General features: G+C 41.1%; 1 protein-coding gene across 1 annotated transcript in view; it reads right to left on the bottom strand.

Moving 5' to 3' along the window:
* Positions 1–21,722, bottom strand: part of PCOLCE2 (procollagen C-endopeptidase enhancer 2) — a 62,467-nt gene that overhangs the window by 17,981 nt on the left and 22,764 nt on the right. The window contains exons 3-4 of the mRNA XM_036996432.2: positions 3,970–4,225; positions 91–215 (exon numbers count right to left, since the gene is read on the bottom strand). Coding sequence (XP_036852327.1) covers positions 91–215; positions 3,970–4,225 — 381 coding nt within the window. The remainder of the gene's footprint in view (positions 1–90; positions 216–3,969; positions 4,226–21,722) is intronic.

The following is a 21,722-nucleotide window of genomic DNA, read 5'->3' on the forward strand; positions in this document are numbered from 1 at the left end:
GCAACCTTAGCCCTTGAGAGTTGGGCCTCTCACGTGGTCTAGACAAGTGACACATGCATACACTTTCTTCACATTTTCAGGGAATCTCACCTGACTCTTTGGGGCTACAATGTGCCACACACAAGTGACTCCTGCAGGGTAATCCCGGTCTGGCCAATTGGGGGTTTTAAAAGAGCCGGAAGGTTTTTCAAGGCGTCCTCCACAATACTGATCCCCTGAAGTTATTAAACATGAAAAGAAATCCAAATTTGTATCTTTATACAGGTTATGGCAATGCAACAGTGAGATTAGGAATCTGGAATACTAGGTGATGTATAGTCAATAAAGGCAGTGGCAGAAGTTCTTAAAGTTTCTTTTAAAAATATGATTAGTTAGATAGTCTCTACACATACACATACACACACACTGAATGAGACCTGTTACTTGACATATTATTAGCACAAGAGAGTAAAGAAGTAGAGTCAGGACCCTAGCTTCTTTTTTTCTTTCATTTTCTTTTTCTTTTTTTTTTTGACAAGACAAAAAAACACTTGGGCTTGACTCTCATTTAGAAATCATGCAGGCCCAACAAATTATATAGATTTTAAGGACCCTCAAGGTAGGAGTATTTATTATTAGGATTAAAATCCATGCCCATGGACAAAATTTGAATTAGCTGGTATAGAAAACTTTCATTACCAGAAAATGTTACATGCTATACATCTTTAACAACTTTTAAGAATAACTGTTTATAAAAACAATACATGATTATAAATTTTCAGAAGTACAAAAAAGCATATAGACAGTAAAAAATTATCCCAAATCTCACCACCTGAAACTAACCACTATTAATACTTGACAAAGATAATTTCAGATATCTCTGTGCAAATTACTGATAGGTTGATAGGAATAATTTCAGAGAAATATTTTAATACAAAGTTCTCAATTTAATTTTATTTGAAGTTACTAATAAAGTGAATTGATACTAAAGGAATTAATATATTTTAATGAAATATTTCTTTGACACAGAAGATAATCATTCCTAAATGAAATCTCTAAATTTAAGAAAATGTATTATAAAAATTGAGGTTGGAATGTTTAAAACTTTTTATTAATGGAAAATTTCAAGCATATACAAAGTAAATTGAATAATATAGTGAACATCTGTGTATCCATCAACAATTATCATCATTCCACTATTCTTTTTATCAATACTGCTGCCCAGTCTCCAATCTGGTAGGGATATAATGGTGTTTCAGTGTGGCTTTAATCTGCATTTCCCTGTTAACTAGTGATCTTGAGCAGTTTTTCATGTACTTCTAGTCATTCATATAACCTCCTTTGTGAAGTATCTGCTTAAGTGTTTGCCCATTTTTATATTTATTGGGATCTCGATCTTTTTATTGCTCAGTTGCATGAGTTCTTTGTATATTCTGAATACAAGTCTTTTATTACATATTTTTGTGAATATTTTCTCCCATTCTGTAGGTTGCTTCTTTATCTTTGTAATAATGTCTTTTTATAAGCATTATTTTAATTTTTATGAAGTTTGCATGACACACATTTTTCCATCCTTGTATGTTCAACCTATTTTGTCTTTGTATTTCAAGTGCTTCCTTGTAAACAACCCATAGTTGGCCTTTGCTTCTTAACTCAGTCTAAAAATCACTATATTTTAATTGGAGTATTTAATCCTTTGCATTTTAATGTATTTATTGATATGCTTGGATTTAGTGTGCCATGTGCTATTTTGTTCTATTTGTCCCACCTCTCTTTTGTTCCATCTGTTCTTCCTTGCCTGTCTTCTTTGGGTTAGTAGTATAATTTTAATATCTATTTTAGTCTTTTGGCTTTCAGCTATAACTCTTGCATTTTTAATGGGTACTCTAGGGATCACAACATGCATCTTTAACTTACCACAATGTGCTTAGTTAATAATGTATTTCTTCATGTACCGCCTATGGATGTGTGTGTATGCACAACAGTATATAGTTTCATTTACCTCTCTATCCTTTGTTCTATTATTGCCAATATATATTACATCGTATCATATACTATTATTACATTATACATTTTACAAACAGTGCTAAGGTTTTGTTTGGAACAGGCATGGAAAGATATAAAAAGAGGAAAATAATATATAGTCTCTCATATTTACTACTTCCAGTGGCCCTCAATCCTTCCATTACCTTTGTGTGGACCTGTGGAACCATTTCCCTTCGACATAAGAACTTCCTTCAATACTTCTTGTGATGCAAGTGTTTATCTGAAAATGTCTTTATTTCACTTTCATTTTTGAAGACTGGCTATAGATTTCTCGGCTGACAGTTTTACTCCACAACTTTAAAAATACTGTTCCACTGTGTTCTGGCCTCCTTGTTTTTGGTGACAAGAAAGTCATCGCTCATACCATTGTTGTCTTGTATATAATATGGCTTTTATCTGATTGATATTAAGAGTGTCTTTAGATTTTCATAATTTGATTTTGATGTGCCTAAGTGTGGCTTCATTTTTATTTATCCTGTTTGGGGTCTGTTGATCTTGTTGGCTGTATACATTGATGTGTTCTTCACTAAATTTGGGGAGCTTCAAGCCATTATTTCTTCAGATATTTTTCTATACTATTTTCCTTTGAGATGCAAATTGCACAAATGTTAGATCACTTGATATTGTCTCACTGGTCTCTGAGGCTCTTTTTAGGAAAATCTTTTTCCTCCTGATTCCTCAGATGGGATCATTTTTATTCAAATCCACTGACTCTCCCTCCTACCACCCCAATCTGCTTGTAAACCCATGAGGTAAATTGTAGAATTTCAGTTCTGTATCTTTCAGTTCTAGAATTACAATTTTATTATTTTTTTAAATAGTTTCTGTTTCTCTTCTGAAATTCTCAATCTGTTTATCTCTTATACACATATTTCCCTTTAAGTCCTTCAACATATTTAGAATAGCTGTCTTAAAGTGCTTTTCTGCTAAATGCAACATAGATTGCAACACATATCTTGGGGTGAGTTTTTACCGATTGCTTTTTTTCTTGAACATGAACATACTTTTCCAGTTTCGTTACATGATTAGATACTGGACATTATGAATGACACTTTACAGAAACTCTAGATTCTGTTGTGTTCCTATGAAAAATGATATTTTTCTAGTAGGCGTTCGCTTGGCTCAATTGCAGCTCTGTGTGTCTCCCTGGCACTGGGCAGCAGCGGTAACCTGGTCAGCTCCTTCATCCCCCAGGTGACGCCTCTCTCCAGCACGTGCAGAGTTGAGCTGTCAGGTGAAGACTTGGGTTGATTTTATATGTACATTTTCTGCCTCAATTCCTCTGTAGCTTCAGGCCAAGATTTCCTCCCAAACATCCTGGCTGCTCTGTCAGCCCCAGACTCTGTCCTCTGACATCTCAAACCAGGAATGATGCACTTTAGCCCAGGGCAAGGGCAGGTTAGGGAGAGCCCTCAGGCAGAAGGCTGCAAACTGCACAGATCTGCCTGCTGCAGTTACCTTTCAAGGGTAGAGGTTTCTACCCTCAGCAGCTTACATGAAAATATCCCAACATAGTATTAGGTAAAAAGAAAGGTTGTGAAACAATATGAAGGTATGATGAAAAGTTATCACAGAAGCATATATGTGTAAGTTCACATAGAAAGGTGAGAGAGCCACCAGCTGTGTTTACTTCGAAGAGGGGACTACAATGGGGTAAAGGGCTGTATTTCTGTATTGGAATGTGTATGCATGTATGCAAGCTTCACACTTTTACTCCATGGATTTCTATATTTGGGTTTTTTCAAGAGCATATGTGGACAAAAAAAAAAAACGGTATCTTAGTGGTTTGGTGGCATTTATTAGCTCTCTTAGAAGAACTACTCATAAACTTTAGATTAATTAAGTAAATACATATAAAGAGCCTAGAACTATGTCTGACACACAGTAAGCATTCAATAACTGCAAGCCACCATTATATGGAAATGCATTATATGGAAATGATACCTCTTTCATTCGGTTCAGCAGCAGAGAACATGGCCATGAAGCCATTCCCAGCTGTGTTGGCATCGGAAATCATCTGTACCATCATCTTGTTACCACTGGACACAAGGGCTCCAGGCCGGAACGTGCCGCAGAAGCGCCCAATACGCTGGCCATTGGCATGGCCATTGTACACATCCACAAAGTCATAGCGACACAGGTTGTCACTCTCAAGGTCTATGAACCGGAAATTAAGAACTACTACTTTTCCTTCAGGAACCTGCCAAGAAAAGGGTGGGTTGGAAAACTGTGTCATGAAAACAGTGTCTGAGGCTTTCACATCTAGCCAACTATTTAAGTGAATGATAAAAGTATAACATCCAAGATGATAGTTCGTTCCCTCAAATCTGAACTAAGCCAGAAGAAGTTTCCTACCCAATGTATTCCTAATAAAACATAAGTATTTATTCTCTTTTGACAAACCCCACAATTCTCTGGAATATACGATCTTATTTCTAGCAAGTGTATCTCAACAAGTTGCAAAATATTGGATCAGTCATATTGATACATTAATTGTTTACAAAGAACACCAGTCCTGACTGGACCTTAGTACACATTCGCATATCCTAAAACACCACGGCACCCAGAGATTGCTGGCAAAGAAACACCTGATGTCACTTTTCACAAACAATACAATAGCACAATCAATAGTTGAATGTTTCGATAAAGTTCAAAATGAAGGGGTTATTTGGCAATCATGCAGTTAATTTATAGATAATTCACTTTGGGTCCTACAAAATTCAGGTCAACTCTCTACACTTACTACATCAGCTGAGTAATTGTTGTGTCATCTCCTCTCAAAGTCACTGAGTTTTTGTGTTTCCCAGGTGAAAACTTTAAATACCAGGCAGCCTTGAAACACAATAACCTGATGGAAAAGATGAGTCTTCACTTTCTCACAACACATTCTTCACTATTAATTCCCTCCACATAATTCTTATTGGTCCCTGAGTAGGTAGAAAAAAAACATTTGGCAGGATTCTAACAAAAGCCCCATTTCTTTCCCAGTTCACACCACCTTTTAACTTCTTTGTTCGAGTTTAATCATAAAGTCTGGATCAGATTTCTTCGCTTTTCAAATGAGATCCCCACTGAACAGTGTAGGAATTTCATTTGGTAGAAACCTGACAGATGACAAAGGCCAGTGATTTTAAACAACAATCCACAACCAACAGGGGTTGGTTTATATTCACCTTACTTAACTATCTCAGACTTGGAAGTCTCAACAGATGCTTTAACAGCCTCCCATGTTGGCGAGTTCAGCGCCATGAATCTGCTTTTTCCTATGAGAAGATGAAGTGTCTCGGTGCTACTTGCCTTGGGTATCAAACACATACACACCCCATGGTAAAAACTCTACAGAGTAGTCACACGACGGGGGATATTTTGGCTTTCCACTGTTGCCTTCTAATTGCTCAAAGCTTATTGAAATGGTGTGAATACCAGAAGCTCCACAGCCACAGTCTAAGAAGCTGATAGAAGAAAATGCAGTTTAATTTTTAAATATTCTCACTGAGATATCTGTTGTAGAACTTCCCTGGTTTTGTTTTTTTTTGTATACGATCTCTGTTTATCCTATGATCAGAAAATTATCAAAATGTGATGCCACATCTATAACCTTAAATATAAGCCAGCTCTCCATGGATCACTGAAACATTCCCAGCCAAGAAAAACATTGTGAACTAAATTAATTTAATTTGCATTATCCCTGCTTGAATAATGGCTATTTGTGTAAAAGTACAGATAAACTGTGTTGAAGGTAATTCAAAGGCGGGAGACCCATCCACCCACAGAGTGAGTGTACACAAACAGGGGAGAGGTCTGCAGATGGAGCCCTGGGGCACTGCGGGGCCATCAGGCCTTCCCGATGAGGTCAAACCAAGGCCGAGACTGAGTCAGTAGGTCGGAGACAGCCAGAAGGCCGTGGTGCCCAGAGGCCAGGTGAAGAGAGCACATGGAGGAGGACGGACAGCTGAGTCAGAGCGGCTGCTCGGTCAAGGGAGATGAGCACTGCTCTTAGCAACCAGAGGTCACTGGTGACGGACGAGGCTGCTTTGGAGGAGCCCGGGAGGACAAAGCCTGAGAAGGGAAGGATCAAGGGAAAATGCAGTGAGAGGATCCGGGGATAATGAATATGGGCAGCCTTTGAAGGGGTTCTGCTGGAAAGATGAACAGAGCAACGAGGGAAGGGCGGGGAGGGGACGTGAGGTCAAGACGCGACTTTAAGAATGAGCGGTAGTGAGGCAGGTTTGCATGCCAATGGGGAAAAATCTACGGAGAGGGCAAAACTGGTAAAATCAGAGCGAGGGAGAACTGCTGGAGAGCAGACAAGGGAAGATTTGGCCCACCAAGTACAGATGGAGGGGCTGGCCATAGACAGGGGCATGGATAGTTCTACCCGGTGAGAAGAGCGAAGGCAGACGCAGGGCGGTTAGCAGGTGAGGTTGTGAGATCATATGAAATTTTTCTCCTGATTGCTTTTCTTGCCTTAGTGAAATAGGAAACAAAGTCACAAGGACCAAGAATGGATGTGAAAGGAGCTACTGAGAGTTGAGAGCAAAGGTGTGCAAATGGGCTCAGGCCGAGCAGTGGGAGCACAGGGAGCCCCGAGGCCCACGGGAAGTGAGTGGGGTGGCAGCGCGCCCTCCCTGCACACCTGTGGCTTTTCCCCAGACGCATTCAGCTCCCTGGGTGGGGGTGTAGCGCAGGCAAGAGTTGGATCTAAGCAGCAGGGTGGTTGGCAGGGGGAGAGGGGTGGAGTCTGCCGAGCAAGGACCCTGGGGGGTGGCAGGGCCAAGAGAGGTGAGGACGCAGGCGGGCGAATGATCACGATGATGGACCGTGGCTTCCACACTGGGTAAGGACAGAAATCACAGCTCAGTGGGGTGAGGACAGTCACCCCCTAGATTGTGGAAGAGACAAAGGTAAGGACAATAGAAGTGGGTGGCTGAGGACCGATGGAGAATAAGCTCATTGGAGAAGAGGAGGTTAAAGACCCAAAAGAATCATCTACATAGATACTGAAATTAAAATCATGACAAGAAAGAATGGTGAAGCAATGACAGTGAGCCACGGGCTAAACTTTACAAGACAGGAGGAAGACGATCCTGGGGTCTTTAGATGATGCAGCAGGAGGAGCAGAGGAGGGTGTTTCACTGGTAAGGTCTCAGTTCTTTGATTCTAGATCATTCTGTTGATTCATTTCTGTAGTTAGGTTGCTGAATGGGATACAGCCTTGGATGCTATGTCCCATGTCCTTCTCAGAAGTTCCTTACATGGTCCCATTGCAATGAAAAGCTGAAACTTCTGTGAGAAGAGACACAAATATGTTTAGCAATAGAAACAAGGTGACATCACTGAATTTTGAACTCATGCTGATCCTAACAATTCTGGCAAAAACTCTTTAGACAGGAGGATGCAGAGGAGATGTGGCTGTGGGTCTACTGTAACCAGAGACGAACGCCATCTTTCACCAAAGGCCTAAGAGAAATTCTATTGCAAGGGAGATGCATACGGCAGGGAACCCTTTCACTATAACACAACCGTCCATGAATGATCAGGATTGTCTGATGCCCTGTGATGAGAAATTTGCTGAGAGTTCCTAGACTGTCATTCTAAAGGACTACGGAAAGATGACCCTCCCATTTGAAAAATCTATAATCTATATCCTTGATTTTCTTTGCTAAGGATATAAAAAAATATATAGAAAGACACAGAGTAATATAACAAACACCTGGATACCAACCATCCAGAACTGGTATTCTTAATATTTTGTCAGCACATCTTTAACTTTCCCTTAATAAAATAAATGACAAATTTCAGATGTAATGACGTTTCTGTTGTCCCCATCCCAGGCCCTATTTCCCCCTCCTTTCTCAGAAGCAACCACTGTCATAAATTTAGTGGTTTCCTTCTGAGACATTCAAAATATTTTTATATAAATGTATATGCTTCTATGCAAAACACAGAGTTGTGTTTTTGTGTCTTTTTTTTTTAATTAATGAAAATAAGAAAATGTTGTATGTAACACTGGACAACCTGGGCATCCTTGAATTTTCTGGGTGAGGGAGAGAAGATAAATTAAAAAAAACACAAAAACCCACAGGCCCTTTACAAGCTGTTCTTTCTGCTGGGTGTACTTTCTCAGTTCTGCCCTTCTCTCGTTTATGCTTAGGGGCTCAGTCACCTCTTCCTGGAGGCACTCTCCCACCTCCTCCTACGATGGGTTCTGCTCAGCGACAGCCTGCCCCCCGAGTCTGTGCTAGGGAAGGCTCACTGTCCGTCTTCCCTGGAAGATGGAGCTCTAGAGGGTGAGGATCCCTCCTGCCTTCTTCACTGTGGCATCCCCAGCCACTGGAAAGTGCATAGCCCCAAACAGAGGTGCACCATAAAGATCTGTCAAATGGATCCTTCAGATGCTCAATACAACCCTTGCTAGATGAGGCACACAGTGGGTGGCCTCACCTCGTGTGTTCTAGTACCTCTTACCCTATTGAGGAATGGACGAATGGCACTCCAGAAGGCTACTCTCCTTTCTAAGTCATTCTTTACAAAAAAGAAGATAGCTATCTCTGGGGAAACTTTATATCTTAAATCACCTGTAATGCTACCACTTAGTGCTGAAACCCCATTAAGACGCTTTTTTGGTGGCAGTTAGACAAAACTACTATTCTGTGAGATTATACTGACTTAATTCATTATTTGCTTGTGCAAAACAATTCTATGTTGGTGTTTTTCCCTATCAACCAATGGGTCCCCTACGAGACAAAGCCTACTGTTGCAACGATGACCTTAGCTCACCCCACAGCCCCTGGGATGTCCTTGCTGTCACAGGCAAACGTGCCAATCTCTTAATGCCAACGCCAGGGCTGCTGCCAGAGAATGAGCGAGGGAACTGTGCTCGAAGCTGATGGCTTGCATTTTCAGGATACTGTGAGCAAAATGCAAATATGAGCCCAGCTTCTTTTGTGTGGAGATTTCTGTAGAAATGGTAATACTCCTTTGTGTCTGCAGCTTTTCTTCCCTCAGCACATCATTTATGAATTTGACCAAAATGATGTTTCTGAAGCATGTCTATTTTTTTTAAATGCCATCATTTTAATCTTTTGAGATTTTCATCTTTCACAAATGCTTTGGGAAACCATGTTCTCGAATGCAGGCCACATTTTATTTACATGAAGTTCAAGAGGTATGGCAGCTTAGTGTCATCTCACATAGACCTCCAAATGTAATCCAGAGAATCTTATATACAAATAATATTCAAATATTTGGCTGTATTTCAAAAGGGGGATAAATCAGAAGCTTACAAGATCTTCTTCATGTATATTCTGTGTATATTTAAAATATTCTTCTTTTTAAAGAATCTTATAAACGTTTGGAGAACATACATTTTGATTAGCAGAAATAACATGTTCTGAATTTTTTTCTTTTTCTGGTTGGGGATTTCACCAACAAACCTTTACACCTTCATGTCTGGAAGGAGGGAGGAAACCCCCAACCACGCCAAGCTCAGTCTAGTGGCACCAGTGGAAATCAGTTCACATTTCTCTGCCGAAACTGTCCAAAACATTTCCCACTGCACTTGGAATAAAATGCTCATCGTATCTATAGTCACATGCTTAAGTGGCTTATTGCGGCCAGGTATTTTTCTAAGCCCTTTACACACATTATTTCATCTAATCCCTTACAGCAACCCTATGAAGGTGATATTATTAGCCTAGTTTTACAGTTTACAGATAGGAAACTGAGGCACAAAGAGGTTAAGGCCCTGCATAATATGGCCCCTGACTATATCTCTCTGACCTCCTCTTTCCGTCGCATAAACAATTTGGCTATTCAAGGAACCCTCCAAGCTGGTTTTCCTTCTCAGGGCCTTTGCACGGCCTGGTCCCTCTGCTTGGCACACCTTGTCCCTGACACTCATGTACTTCCTCTACCCCATCATTTAGGTCTCAGCTCAACCATCACCTTTCCAGAGAAGCCTCTCCTAGGCCCCTCAGTTGCTACAGATCATACAGACCACATAACCATGCTGTTTCTTTATAGATCATTTGTCACCTGTCTCTCTACCAGAATATAAGATCCAGAGATCACAGCTTGGCCACAGCAAGTCCAATGCCTGGCTATAGAGAAATTCAAAAGGTGGTTATTGAATAAATAACTGGGATCCTTGTAATCTTATTATTATTATTATTTTAAAGTAGAGGCCACAACTCCTATTACTAGCACACACATTTATGTAACAGTGTAAACTCACAGGTGCAAGGCAAGCAGTATTAGCACCATTTTGGGAAGGAAGAAGCAGTTCAGAGTAGTTACGATGACTTACCTAAAGCCACCAGCAAGACCGTGGCAAAGTCAAGATCTCCTGACTTCTATCCCCCCGTGTTTTCCTTGGCTTAATGTGGCAGAGACTGAGGAGACACTCGCCAACCTCATTTCCTCTCCCCGGGCACACAGCAGTCGCTATTTCCCAGCCTCCACTGCAGTTAGGTGTGGCCATACGCCTGTGTCCTGGTCAGGGGGACATGGGACCTGAAGACCCCGTTTCCAGGCCTAGCCATCAAATGTCCTATGCAGTCCTTTTGGAGTTCTCTTTTTGCCCTAAGGAAGGGACTCAATGGAGGAAATTGGAATATTCTAGAAGACAGAAGAGCCACATAGCAGTTCATGCTCAAAGGAGAGCTGCCCAGGATAACTATCCAACTGCACTGGACTGGGAAGTGAGCAAGAATTTACCATTTGTTGTGTTAGGCCACTGCATTTTGGGGATTTTCTGTTACACTTTGCACTTAGTGTTAATTACCCTGATTAACAAATGGGTGGTGACACTCACTGCAGTCCTTACCCAGCAGCCCTGTGACAGGCAAATGTGGGGACATTTTTGTTGTTTAGAAGCTCTAAGTTTTATACAAATTAACATTGTAATATGGCCACCAAAGAGTGGAGAGAGTCTCAGGCTGTGCGAACAGCAAGGGAGGCAACAATCTGGAGCAATCCCAAATGTAAGTAAACTCACTGAGGTGTGCGCTGGGACTTCAAGCATCGCGAGTGCCTCCAGCACCCTGGCACCGCCCCAGACCCCTTGTCTGTGGCCAGTCAGCTGAGCTGGTAATGCCAGCAGCAGCCGTGAGTGCTTCCTGAGCTGAGAAAAGAAATGGATCCTTTGACTGAAGACTTGGCTATGGAAAGAACAAGAAGGGGCTTCAGGTCCTGCCTCTTTGGCAAACGCTGCCTAAGGCTGAAGAAGGAAATGGCAGGGGGCAGATCCTGACTGCGGTGAGGCGTTTAGCACCGCGAAGGCTGCTGAACTCAAGTCTGCCAAGAGAAAACACTCCTGGGACAAATTCGAAGGAACAACAGAGCAGAATCCAGAGCAACAGGCACTCAGGTAATTCCAGGAGGATGGGGAGGCAGGCAGTCCTGCACAGAGCTGCTGGGGTGGGTCCTGCCTGGGGGAGGAGATAAAGTCAAGCTTAAATGTAGAATGTTCCTTTTCAGCGATGCGCATGCCTGGCTTCCCTGTGGCTGATGACACCACAAGGACCTGCTGTGGGAGTAAGTGATGACAAATCTGAGCAGCTTAGGCATGCATCATCAGCTTTCTTGAGAACTGGAACTTCACGACTTAATTTTTCATTAATTAGTTGACTTTTTAACTGTGCTCCTGAAAGCATTTACTCTAAAATAAAAAAGCATTACCAAACAACAAAAAAAAAAACACTACCAAAAATAAAATAAAGATTCATAAAACAAAGAGCTATAGCTATAGATTTATGCCAAGCAATAAATACAAAAACCACTCTTGCAGGGCACTCGGAGCATCATACAGCACGACAGCTCAGCCTCCATTTCCCAGCAGGTAGTTCGTGTACGACGAACCTATACTTTCCATGATGCCCACTGAACCTGGTAGCCTGCATGTGTCTCCCTGGCCACAGCCCTGGTGACATGTGGCTGACAAGCAGCAGCACCAAAAACTTGTCCCCCTGCTGCTCAAGGCTGGAAGGAGTAGCTGAACTTGGTGGCTAATGTCCAAGCTGTTTCCTGTGCTTAGTGTGTGTCTTTGAAAAGGTGTTAGTTGTCTTGGCAAAAGAGAGATGGGTTCTCGCGATTACCTTTCATATTTAACCGCATGTTGAGGCGAGGACTCTGGGCAGTGCCCATGTGTGTGATGCACTTCTGGAAAAGAACACGGCCGGAGAGATGGGAAGTGCAAAGAGACGCTCCACCAAATCCATCCTGGATTTTTTTAAAGCAACTATCCAGGCAGGATTGTTCCATTCTGATTTCCCTGCATCTGAGTAACTGAGCCCACATGCAGCAGGGGGGGGGCAGGCATCAAAAAGGGGCAATGAAGGTGAAGAAGGAGACAGAAAAAGTCCTCTTTCTTCACTGCACATGTTTTCATCTCAGATTTCTGAATAGTTTGCAGATTTTCTATGCGTTTTGATTATTCGTTCTGCAAATCAACAAGTATTCATTAAACCAGCTGCCAACACAGCCATACGCATCCAGCTAGGATAGACCACTGACTCCGGACCCCGGCAGTGCCTCCCTGGGGCAAGTTAGGGCACCGAAAGTCTGTAAAAATGCCCATTCACCTTTGTTATAATCTCTCAATCAATGTATGCAGGATTATATTTTTTTTAAGTAAGGATATTCATTTCTTTTCCTTGTGTTTCATGACAGAAGACTGCAGACAGGTCATAAAAATTACATAAAACCAGTATCTTCTCACTTTCAAAAAGTGGAACAAAATTCTTGGGTCATTTTAGGATAACCCCTCAATTCTCCAGAAGTTGTCAATAGGGGTTAATCCAGAACACGAAACATGATTAGTGGAGAAATAGCGTCTCTGCCCCAAGCCACTGGTACCTGCTGTCTGACAGTTGGGCTTACGGGTAACAGACAGAAAAGCCAGGGAGCCTTTTGCTAGCTAGGGGCCTTCCTGTCATACAGCTCCCATGTTTTCTTCTTAATGGTATTGTGAGTATAACTTTTTTTGAAAGCTTTCAAAGGACAGAACTGATTTCTATGCAATGACCTATGAAAAAATGACATTTTCAATTAAGCACTTTTGTAATTTGTAGTTTCATCTGGGAAGTCTGTAATGAGCCAGGAAAACAAAATTATACTATTTTACAAAGAAAGAAACAGAAAGCCCTTCCCTTCTAGGATGAAAGAAATTACAGTAAGACAATAAACACATTTAAAACAGAACAGATGCAAATGTGATCATCAGATGTACTCTGGAGTGAGTAAGAAACAGGGTGTACATGGTGGAATTAGGTTGCTGCATGAGAGAACCAATTCTTTTATCAAAAACATTCATGTCCATAGTTTATAATCTAAAACAGCACTACAAGGCTTAATGAAAAACGACCATCCTTGCCCCTCTCCGCACTCCTGATTCCCACTCCTCAGAGGCAACCAATTTAACTCTTTCTGCTGTTTTGTCTGGCATTTACCTCTTTGCTTCTTAATAAAATGCTGTGCTGCTATTTCTTGATTTTTCCTTTTTAATCTTTTCTCTTTACTCACATTATTGAGGAATGCCTCCATCAAAATTCTGGCTAAATATTCAGGATTTCTATTACTACAGCCACATATATATTATTCATGGCTGAACTATGTTTTACATTTCTTATATAATTTTCTGTTTTTCCTAGGGCTAATAGCTGCCTTGTTCTTTAAGTTTCCTATGTACCCATGACTAAAACCCCACTCAATAATGACCACGCACTGGTATCCTGTCAGTTCCACTTGTTCTTGGAAACATCCGTTCTGGAGCCCTCCGTACTCCTACCGTCTCTCTATCCAGTTTGGACTGGCTTTTCGGCCTGCTGCACAGCTGGTAGGCTGGATCTTTAATTTATCATCAGCTCAGGAAACCCCTATGGGGCTTCTGTAACTTTGGGTGCTTGCTTTATTCTTTCATTTTGCTGAAACTCATCTTGTAGTTTTCTTACAAAGGGTAGACAAAGATAAAAAATCTAAGACCTAGAATTTCTAAAAATGTCTTTATTCTGTGCTCACCTGTGTCTGCCAGTTGGGCAGGGTATAGAATTATAGCTTTAAATTTTTCATCGGCATTTTAAAGGCATTGATCCACTGCCTTCCAGCTTCCAGTATGCTGATGTTCTCTTCCCTTTCCATGATATCCCTCTCTCCAGAAGCTTGTAGGATTTTCTCATCTAAGTTCAACAAAGATGCACCTCAATGTTTGTTTTTTTCCATTCATTGTGCTGAGTTTTATTTCTTTGGTAATTCCCTCTTCTCTCTCTTTGAGGATAATAATAATAGTTTTGAAATTTTCTTCTGCCTTCTGTCTTATTGCTTTTTCTTTGGAGTGTTTGTTTTCTGTCTGCTGGGGCCCCACTCTTTCCTGTTAAGAGGCTTTCCTGGATTCTCTATTCTTATTCAGAACAGAGGCAAGGCCGGCTGGAAGCTCTGTGGCAGTGTGACTGGGGACAGGCTGGTTTTTTCACTGGGCATCCAACAAAATACCCAAATGTCAGTATCTGGAGGTCCTTTCTTCAGGCTGTTCATTTTCTCAAGGATTCTTCAATGCCTTGCCTGAGGGTAAAGACCTTGCTGCAGCTTTCCTGGGAGGAATAGGGGAAAGGGGACTGGGAGGACCTCACAGTTCAGTAGGCAGACTTTAACTTAATTACCCTGTTTTCAGTGCCACTCCTCGGCCTGGCGCCTTCTGTTGGCCTTGCAGTTCTGCAGTCTAGAGCCCCTCGGGCTCCCAGAGAACAAGCCCAGCCACACCGGAGGGTGATGGGACAGGGAGACAGGGCCTTTGCTGCTTGGAGCGGAGGCGGGACCCTGAGAGGTTAACTGCTACCAAAGGCTTTCAAACATAGCTCCAATTTGAACCTTATCTGCTCTGTTGCCTTCCAAGAAACGTGGCGCCTTCTGAACCTGCAGGAGTTCTGGGACACAATCAGCTTGCTTCTCCCTGGCGCCACTCCCCCTGGCAGCCACACTTTCTTTCTTCTCTGCTAATTCATTTACCACTGACTATCTGCTTTTTATCTTCCAGTATTTCCTTGATATCTCTCAAATACTACTAATTCCATCCAGTTCCCTCTGTCTTTGTGGGTTTAAACTGTTTAATTTCCATATTCTAATTTTGGTGGGATTGTGGGAGAGGGCAGAAATAAATGTGTTTAATCCACCATGCTCAACCAGAAGTTACTAAGGAGAGGTTTTTACTAAGAAGTAATAAGAATGATATGGCACTATATTCTGAGGTTATTTATAAAAGTATGTTGTGTGTAACATTATAAAATTACGTACAAGAATATATTTAAAAAATAGAAGCCATATTTTTTTAAGTACCTACCAAATACCAGGAATTATGCTGGATGCTATAAGGACTCAAAAGAACTGAAAGACATTACCACTTTTAAGGGCTTTATTCTAATGTATGCCTGTACCATAATTTATAGAAACAATCACATATTTTTCTATATTTAGTATATTTCTAATTTTTCATTAGCATACATAATGCTATTGTGAACACAATTATAAAATCTTCTTGTGTTTAAGGGAATATTTCTGTAGGATAAACTCTTAAAAATGGATTTGATAAGTCAAGGGATATAGGCATTTTAGATTATTACAGAACACCTCCAAGAAAAACTGAATTAGTTCCCATTCCCATTTTTCACATCCTCAACTACACAGTGCTGTTAATACATACCTATCTGGTAGGCAAGAAAAAGACATCTCATTGTTTTAATTTCACAGCGGACATTTGCATGGGAAAGCTAGGTTCCCTTAAAGTGGCAGAGACAAGATGGATGATGGCAGGTCAGAGAAACTTCATCAGAGATGACCTAGAGGTTTCAACCCCCGCACCCTCCACAGACGCCATCCACATTAGAAAGGCAATGTGAAGAGAAAGGTTTCATATTTTTTTGTTTAGAGGAAAGCAGGCTGGAGGGACAGACGGTATAAGTTTGGTTTTGCACATATCAGGTTTACGATAGTAGAGGTTTATGCTTCAGTATCAACAGGGATTTAGAATGATCATTTGAGGGAGGGAAATGACTTTAAAAGGTCAAGTTCTCTCAGAAAGAGGATGTGGAAAAACTTGCAAGAGAAAACAATCTGAGGTCACAGACAGCTATTACTCTAGCCAGATGTCTCACCAGTGCGTAACCACAGGGAGAGGGTAAGAGAGAAAGAGGGTGTGTGAAGGGCTCCGAGCACTGGGAGCGGCAGCACAAAGGGCATGTCCCGGGGCTGGTGGTGGGCAGCGGGAACAAAGGAGGCAACTTCATTATTTCTACTACTGTCCTCCCAAGCCTACCAACGTTCTAGCTAACTCTGCTTCTAAATTCTCCTTCTCTCAGACTCCTCCAGAAAGCTTTTCAAAAAATGCAAATGGAATTTAAAAACAAAAGAGGAGTGAATAAACTAAGATGCTCTTTAACAAGAGCTTCAGGATTCCCAAAGGAGAGTTTAGTCAGGAGAAACGACAGTGAATTATTTTGCTCAGATAGTGTGACACTGAAATATTCTGTGATAACAACACATTTAGGAAACATCATCGAAAGAAGATACTAGTCGATAGGATAGAGAACATTGGAGAGATGCTCAAAGCAAACTCACTAGTCCAGACTGCATGCAACTGGCACAGAAGGCTTGAAAACTATGGCAGCCTAGAGGTGATTACGTTAAAAAATGCATGGCACTTCCTCCCTGGGGTCCCCTTTAGCTGCAAATCTTGGGATTCCTCGTTAGCAGAGAAAACCCAGGTTTCAACAAGCACCCATTCCTCAAAGCCCTTGGCTGCCAGAAGCGATGACTGGCTTTGAGGGGAGGTGCTATCTTGTGGATTTTCAATTCAAAAAGATAATTCTTAAAACTGAACTGAACGCCCAGCTTCAGACAGCCACTAATCTACTTTCTGTCTGTACAGATTTGCTTTTCCTGGACATTTCAGGTAAGTGGAGTCATCTAACATGCGGTCTTTTACATCTGCCTTCTGTCACTCAGCACAGTGTCGTTGAAGTTCATGCATGCTGTAGCAAGAGTCAGTACTTCATTCCTTTTTATGGACAAGCAATATTCCATTGTATGGATATAACACCTATTATTTATCCATTTAACGTTTGATTTGAGATGCAGCTACTTTTTGGCTGTTATTAGTAATGTGTCTATGAACATTTTCATGCAAGCTTTTTTATGTGGATGTGTTCTCATTTTTCTTGTACCTAAGGGTGCAATTGCTGGGTTGTACAGTAAATGTTTAACTTTAAAAGAATCTGTTTCCAAAGTAGCTACACCATTTTACCTTCCTACCCTTAATGTACAAAAGCGGCAATTTCTCCATACCCTCAACGACACTCTTTATTGTCAGTTTGTTCTGTTTTGTCTCTATCGTCATCCTAGTGGAATCTCTCTGTGGTCTGGGGTCACATTTCCCTAATGACGAATGGTGCTGAGCATCTCTTCATGTGCTTATTGGCCACTCATACATCTTCTTTGGTGAAATTTCTATTCAAATATTTTGCCTGTTTTTTAAACTGTCAAACTCTAAGACCCTTTTTAAATACAAATAGGAAGAAAAGTGCCGAAACTTGTAGTAAAGACGAGCATCTGAGCCAGCCTGCCAAGTCTGGTTTTACACATCCATTCTATGACAAGAGGGAGATGCAAGGCCCCCCCAACAAGCTGGTCTCATGAAGCTACTCTACACACAGTAACCACGAGCGGACAGCCGTGCCTCCTGAAGAATGCACTGGCGAGGAATGTTGGTTTGGCACTTTAATTTCTTGCTCAACAACAGTTTCTAGAGTAGAAAAATAACCTACACCCTGTAAAGGATGGAAGGCCTCTCAACTGCTTTTCAGACACAGTATGAAAAAGCAACAGTTAAAAACACCTGGGGGAAAAAACATGGCAATGTGAGAGGGGAGACAGAGACTTCCTCCTAAAACTGGATACAATCAGAAAATTTAATTGGAGCAACTAATCCTGAGAGAGCAACAGGAAAGAGGACGGCATCAGATGCACACACCTGGGGAAAAGAGCAGACCTCAGCAAACGGGGTAACGTAGCTGTGGCTGCAGGACCCAAGCCCTTCCCCCACCCCAGCTCACTGGCGGGAGGAAGAGAAACGGAGCAGGGAGGGAGCGGAAGGCCTGGGACTGCTGAATACCTAGCTCCAGAGATCTGCGCTGGGAGCACAAACCTACATTTCATGGTGCTTTCATGAGACTCGCACGACTACTGGGTTGGAAAGTTAATACAGGCAGAGTTCCTGGGGAGACTGGGATTCCGGCCGCTTGTGGAAAGCAGGGATCCATATCTGGCTGCTCTGGGACAAAAGCTTATACCTCTGTGCTCGGCCCACTGGTTAAGGCAGTGGAGACAGGCATAGCAGCCGGGAGGCGGGGAACAGCTCTTACCTCCCCCCAGGCACCAGTACCACTCCCCTGCGACACCCGACACTGCTTCAGGGGCTGAGCAGCTCCAGAATAGAGCTTTTGGACACTAGAGGGCGCCATATACAAACATGAAACACCAAGGAACCTTGTCCAGAGTAAAACTGTTAATATAAATCCCTAGAAATATTTAAATGATATGGACCTCATGAAACTTCCTGAAAGGGAGTTCAAAAAAAAAATCATCAACATTCTAATGGAGGTACGGAAAGACATCCAAGAACTCAGGAATGAATTCAGGTCAGAGATCCAATAGTTGAAAAATACAATGGAGGGTATTAAAAGCAGGTTGGATACAGTGGAGGAGACAATAAATGAAATAGACACTAGAGAAGAGGAATACAAAGAAGCTGAGGCACAGAGAGAAAAAAGGATCTCTAAAAATGAAAGAATATTGAGAGAACTGTGTGACCAATCCAAGTGGAACAATATTCGCATAATAGGGATACCAGAAGAAGAAGAAGAGAGAGAAAGAGATAGAAAGTGTCTTTGAGGAGGTAGCTGCTGAAAACTTCCCCAATCTGGGGAAGGAGATAGTCTCTCAGGCCATGGAGATCCACAGATCTCCCAACACAAGGGACCCAAGGAAGACAACAGGAAGACACATAGGAATTAAAATGGGAAAGATCAAGGATAAGGACAGACTGTTAAAAGCAGCCAGAGGCAGAAATAAGATCACATACAAAGGAAAGCCCATCAGGCTAACATCAGACTTCTCAGCAGAAACTTTACAGGCCAGAAGGGAGTGGCATGATGTATTTAATGCCATGAAGCAGAAGGGCCTGAAACCAAGATTACTTTATCCGGCAAGATTATCATTTAAATTTGAAGGAGGGATTAAACAATTTCCAGATAAGCAAAAGCTGAGAAAGTTTACCTCCCACAAACCATCTCTGCAGTCTATTTTGGAGGAACTGCTATAGATGGAAGTGTTCCTAGGGTTGGATAGCTGTCACCAGAGGTAGTAAAACCACGGTAGGGAGGGTGGAGCAGCTGATTGCGAGGCAAATCCAAAATTAAACTGACTATCCCCAAAGTCAATCAAGGGATAGATAGACAAAAAGTACAGAATCTGATACCTAATATATAAAGAATGAAGGAGGAGAAATAGAAAAGAACCCTTAGATTGTGTTTGTAACAGCATACTAAGTAAGTTAAGTTAGACTCTTACATCGTAAGGAAAGTAACCTAGAACCTTTGGTAACCACGAATCTAAAGCCTGAAATGGCAATAAGTACATATCTATCGATAATCACCCTAAATGTCAATGGACCGATCAAAAGACACCAATCAAAAGACATAGAGTCACTGAATGGATAAAAAAACAAGGCCCATCTATATGCTACTTACAAGAGACTCACCTCAAACCCAAAGACATGCACAGACTAAAAGTCAAGGGATGGAAAAAGATATTTCATGCAAACAATAGGGAGAAAAAAGCAGGTGTTGCAATACTAGTATCAGACAAAATAGACTTCAAAACAAAGAAAATCATAAGAGACAAAGAAGGACATTACATAATGATAAAGGGGTCAGTCCAACAAGAGGATATAACCACTATAAATATATATGCACCCAACACAGGAGCACCAGCATATGTGAAACAAATACTAACAGAACTAAAGGAGGAAATAGAATGCAATGCATTCATTTTAGGAGACTTCAACATACCATTCACTCCAAAGGATAGATCTACCAAACAGAAAATAAGTAAGGACACAGAGGCACTGAACAGCACACTAGAAAAGATGAACCTAATAGACATCTATAGAACTCTACATCCAAAAGCAATTGGATACACATTCTTCTCAAGTGCCCATGGAACATTCTCCAGAATAGACCACATACTAGACCACAAAAAGAGCCTCAGTTAATTCAAAAAGATTGAAATTCTACCAACCGACTTTTCAGACGACAAAGGTATAAAACTAGAAATAAATTGTACAAAGAAAGCAAAAAGGCTCACAAACACATGGAGGCTTAACAACATGCTTCTAAATAGTCAATTGATCAATGACCAAATTAAAATGGAGATCCAGCAATATATGGAAATAAATGACAACAACAACACAAAGCCCCAACTTCTGTGGGACGCAGCGAAAGCAGTCTAAAGAGGAAAGTATATAACAATCCAGGCATATTTAAAGAAGGAAGAACAAACCCAAATGAATAGTCTAATGTCACAATTATCAAAATTCTTTTTTTATCAAAAAAAGAAGAACAAATGAGGCCTAAAGTCAGCAGAAGGGGGGACATAATAAAGATCAGAGAAGAAATAAACAAAATTGAGGAGAATAAAACAATAGAAAAAAATCAATGAAATCAAGAGCTGGTTCTTTGGAAAATAAACAAAATAGATAAGCCTCTAGCCAGACTTATTAAGAGAAAAAGAAAATCAACACACATAAACAGAATCAGAAACGAGAAAGGAAACATCAAAACGGACCCAACAGAAATACAAAGAATTATTACAGAATACTATGAAAACCTATATGCTAACAAGCTGTAAAACCTAGAAGAAATGGTCAACTTCCTAGAAAAATACAACCTTCCAAGACTGACCAAGGAAGAAACACAAAATCTAAACAAACCAATTACAAGCAAAGAAATTGAAGCAGTAATCAAAAAATTACCCAAGACAAAAAAAAACCTGGCCAGATGGACTTACCTCGGAATTTTATCAGACATACAGAGAAGACATAATACCCATTCTCCTTAAAGTTTTCCAAAAGATAGAAGAGGAGGGAATACTCCCAAACTCATTCTATGAAGCCAACATCACTCTAATACCAAAACCAGGCCAAGACGCCACCAAAAAAGAAAATTACAGACCAATATCCCTGATGAACACAGATGCAAAAATACTCAACAAATTATTAGCAAACCAAATTCAAAAATATATCAAAAGGATCATACACCACGACCAATTGGGATTCATCCCAGGGATGCAAGGACGGTACAACATTCGAAAATCCATCAACATCATCCACCATATCAACAAAAAGAAAGACAAAAACCACATAATCATCTCCATAGACACTGAAAAAGCATTTGACAAAACTCAACATCCATTCATGATAAAAACTCTCAGCAAAATGGGCATAGAGGAACCCATAGGGCCAATGGAATCCACAGCCAACATCATACTGAAGAGCAAGAAGCTGAAAGCTTTTCCTCTGAGATCGGGAACAAGACAGGGATGCCCACTCTCTCCACTGTTATTTAACATAGTACTGGAGGTCCTAGCCATGA

Source organism: Manis javanica, chromosome 3 (genome assembly GCF_040802235.1).
Source record: "Manis javanica isolate MJ-LG chromosome 3, MJ_LKY, whole genome shotgun sequence".
Lineage (NCBI taxonomy): Eukaryota > Metazoa > Chordata > Mammalia > Pholidota > Manidae > Manis > Manis javanica.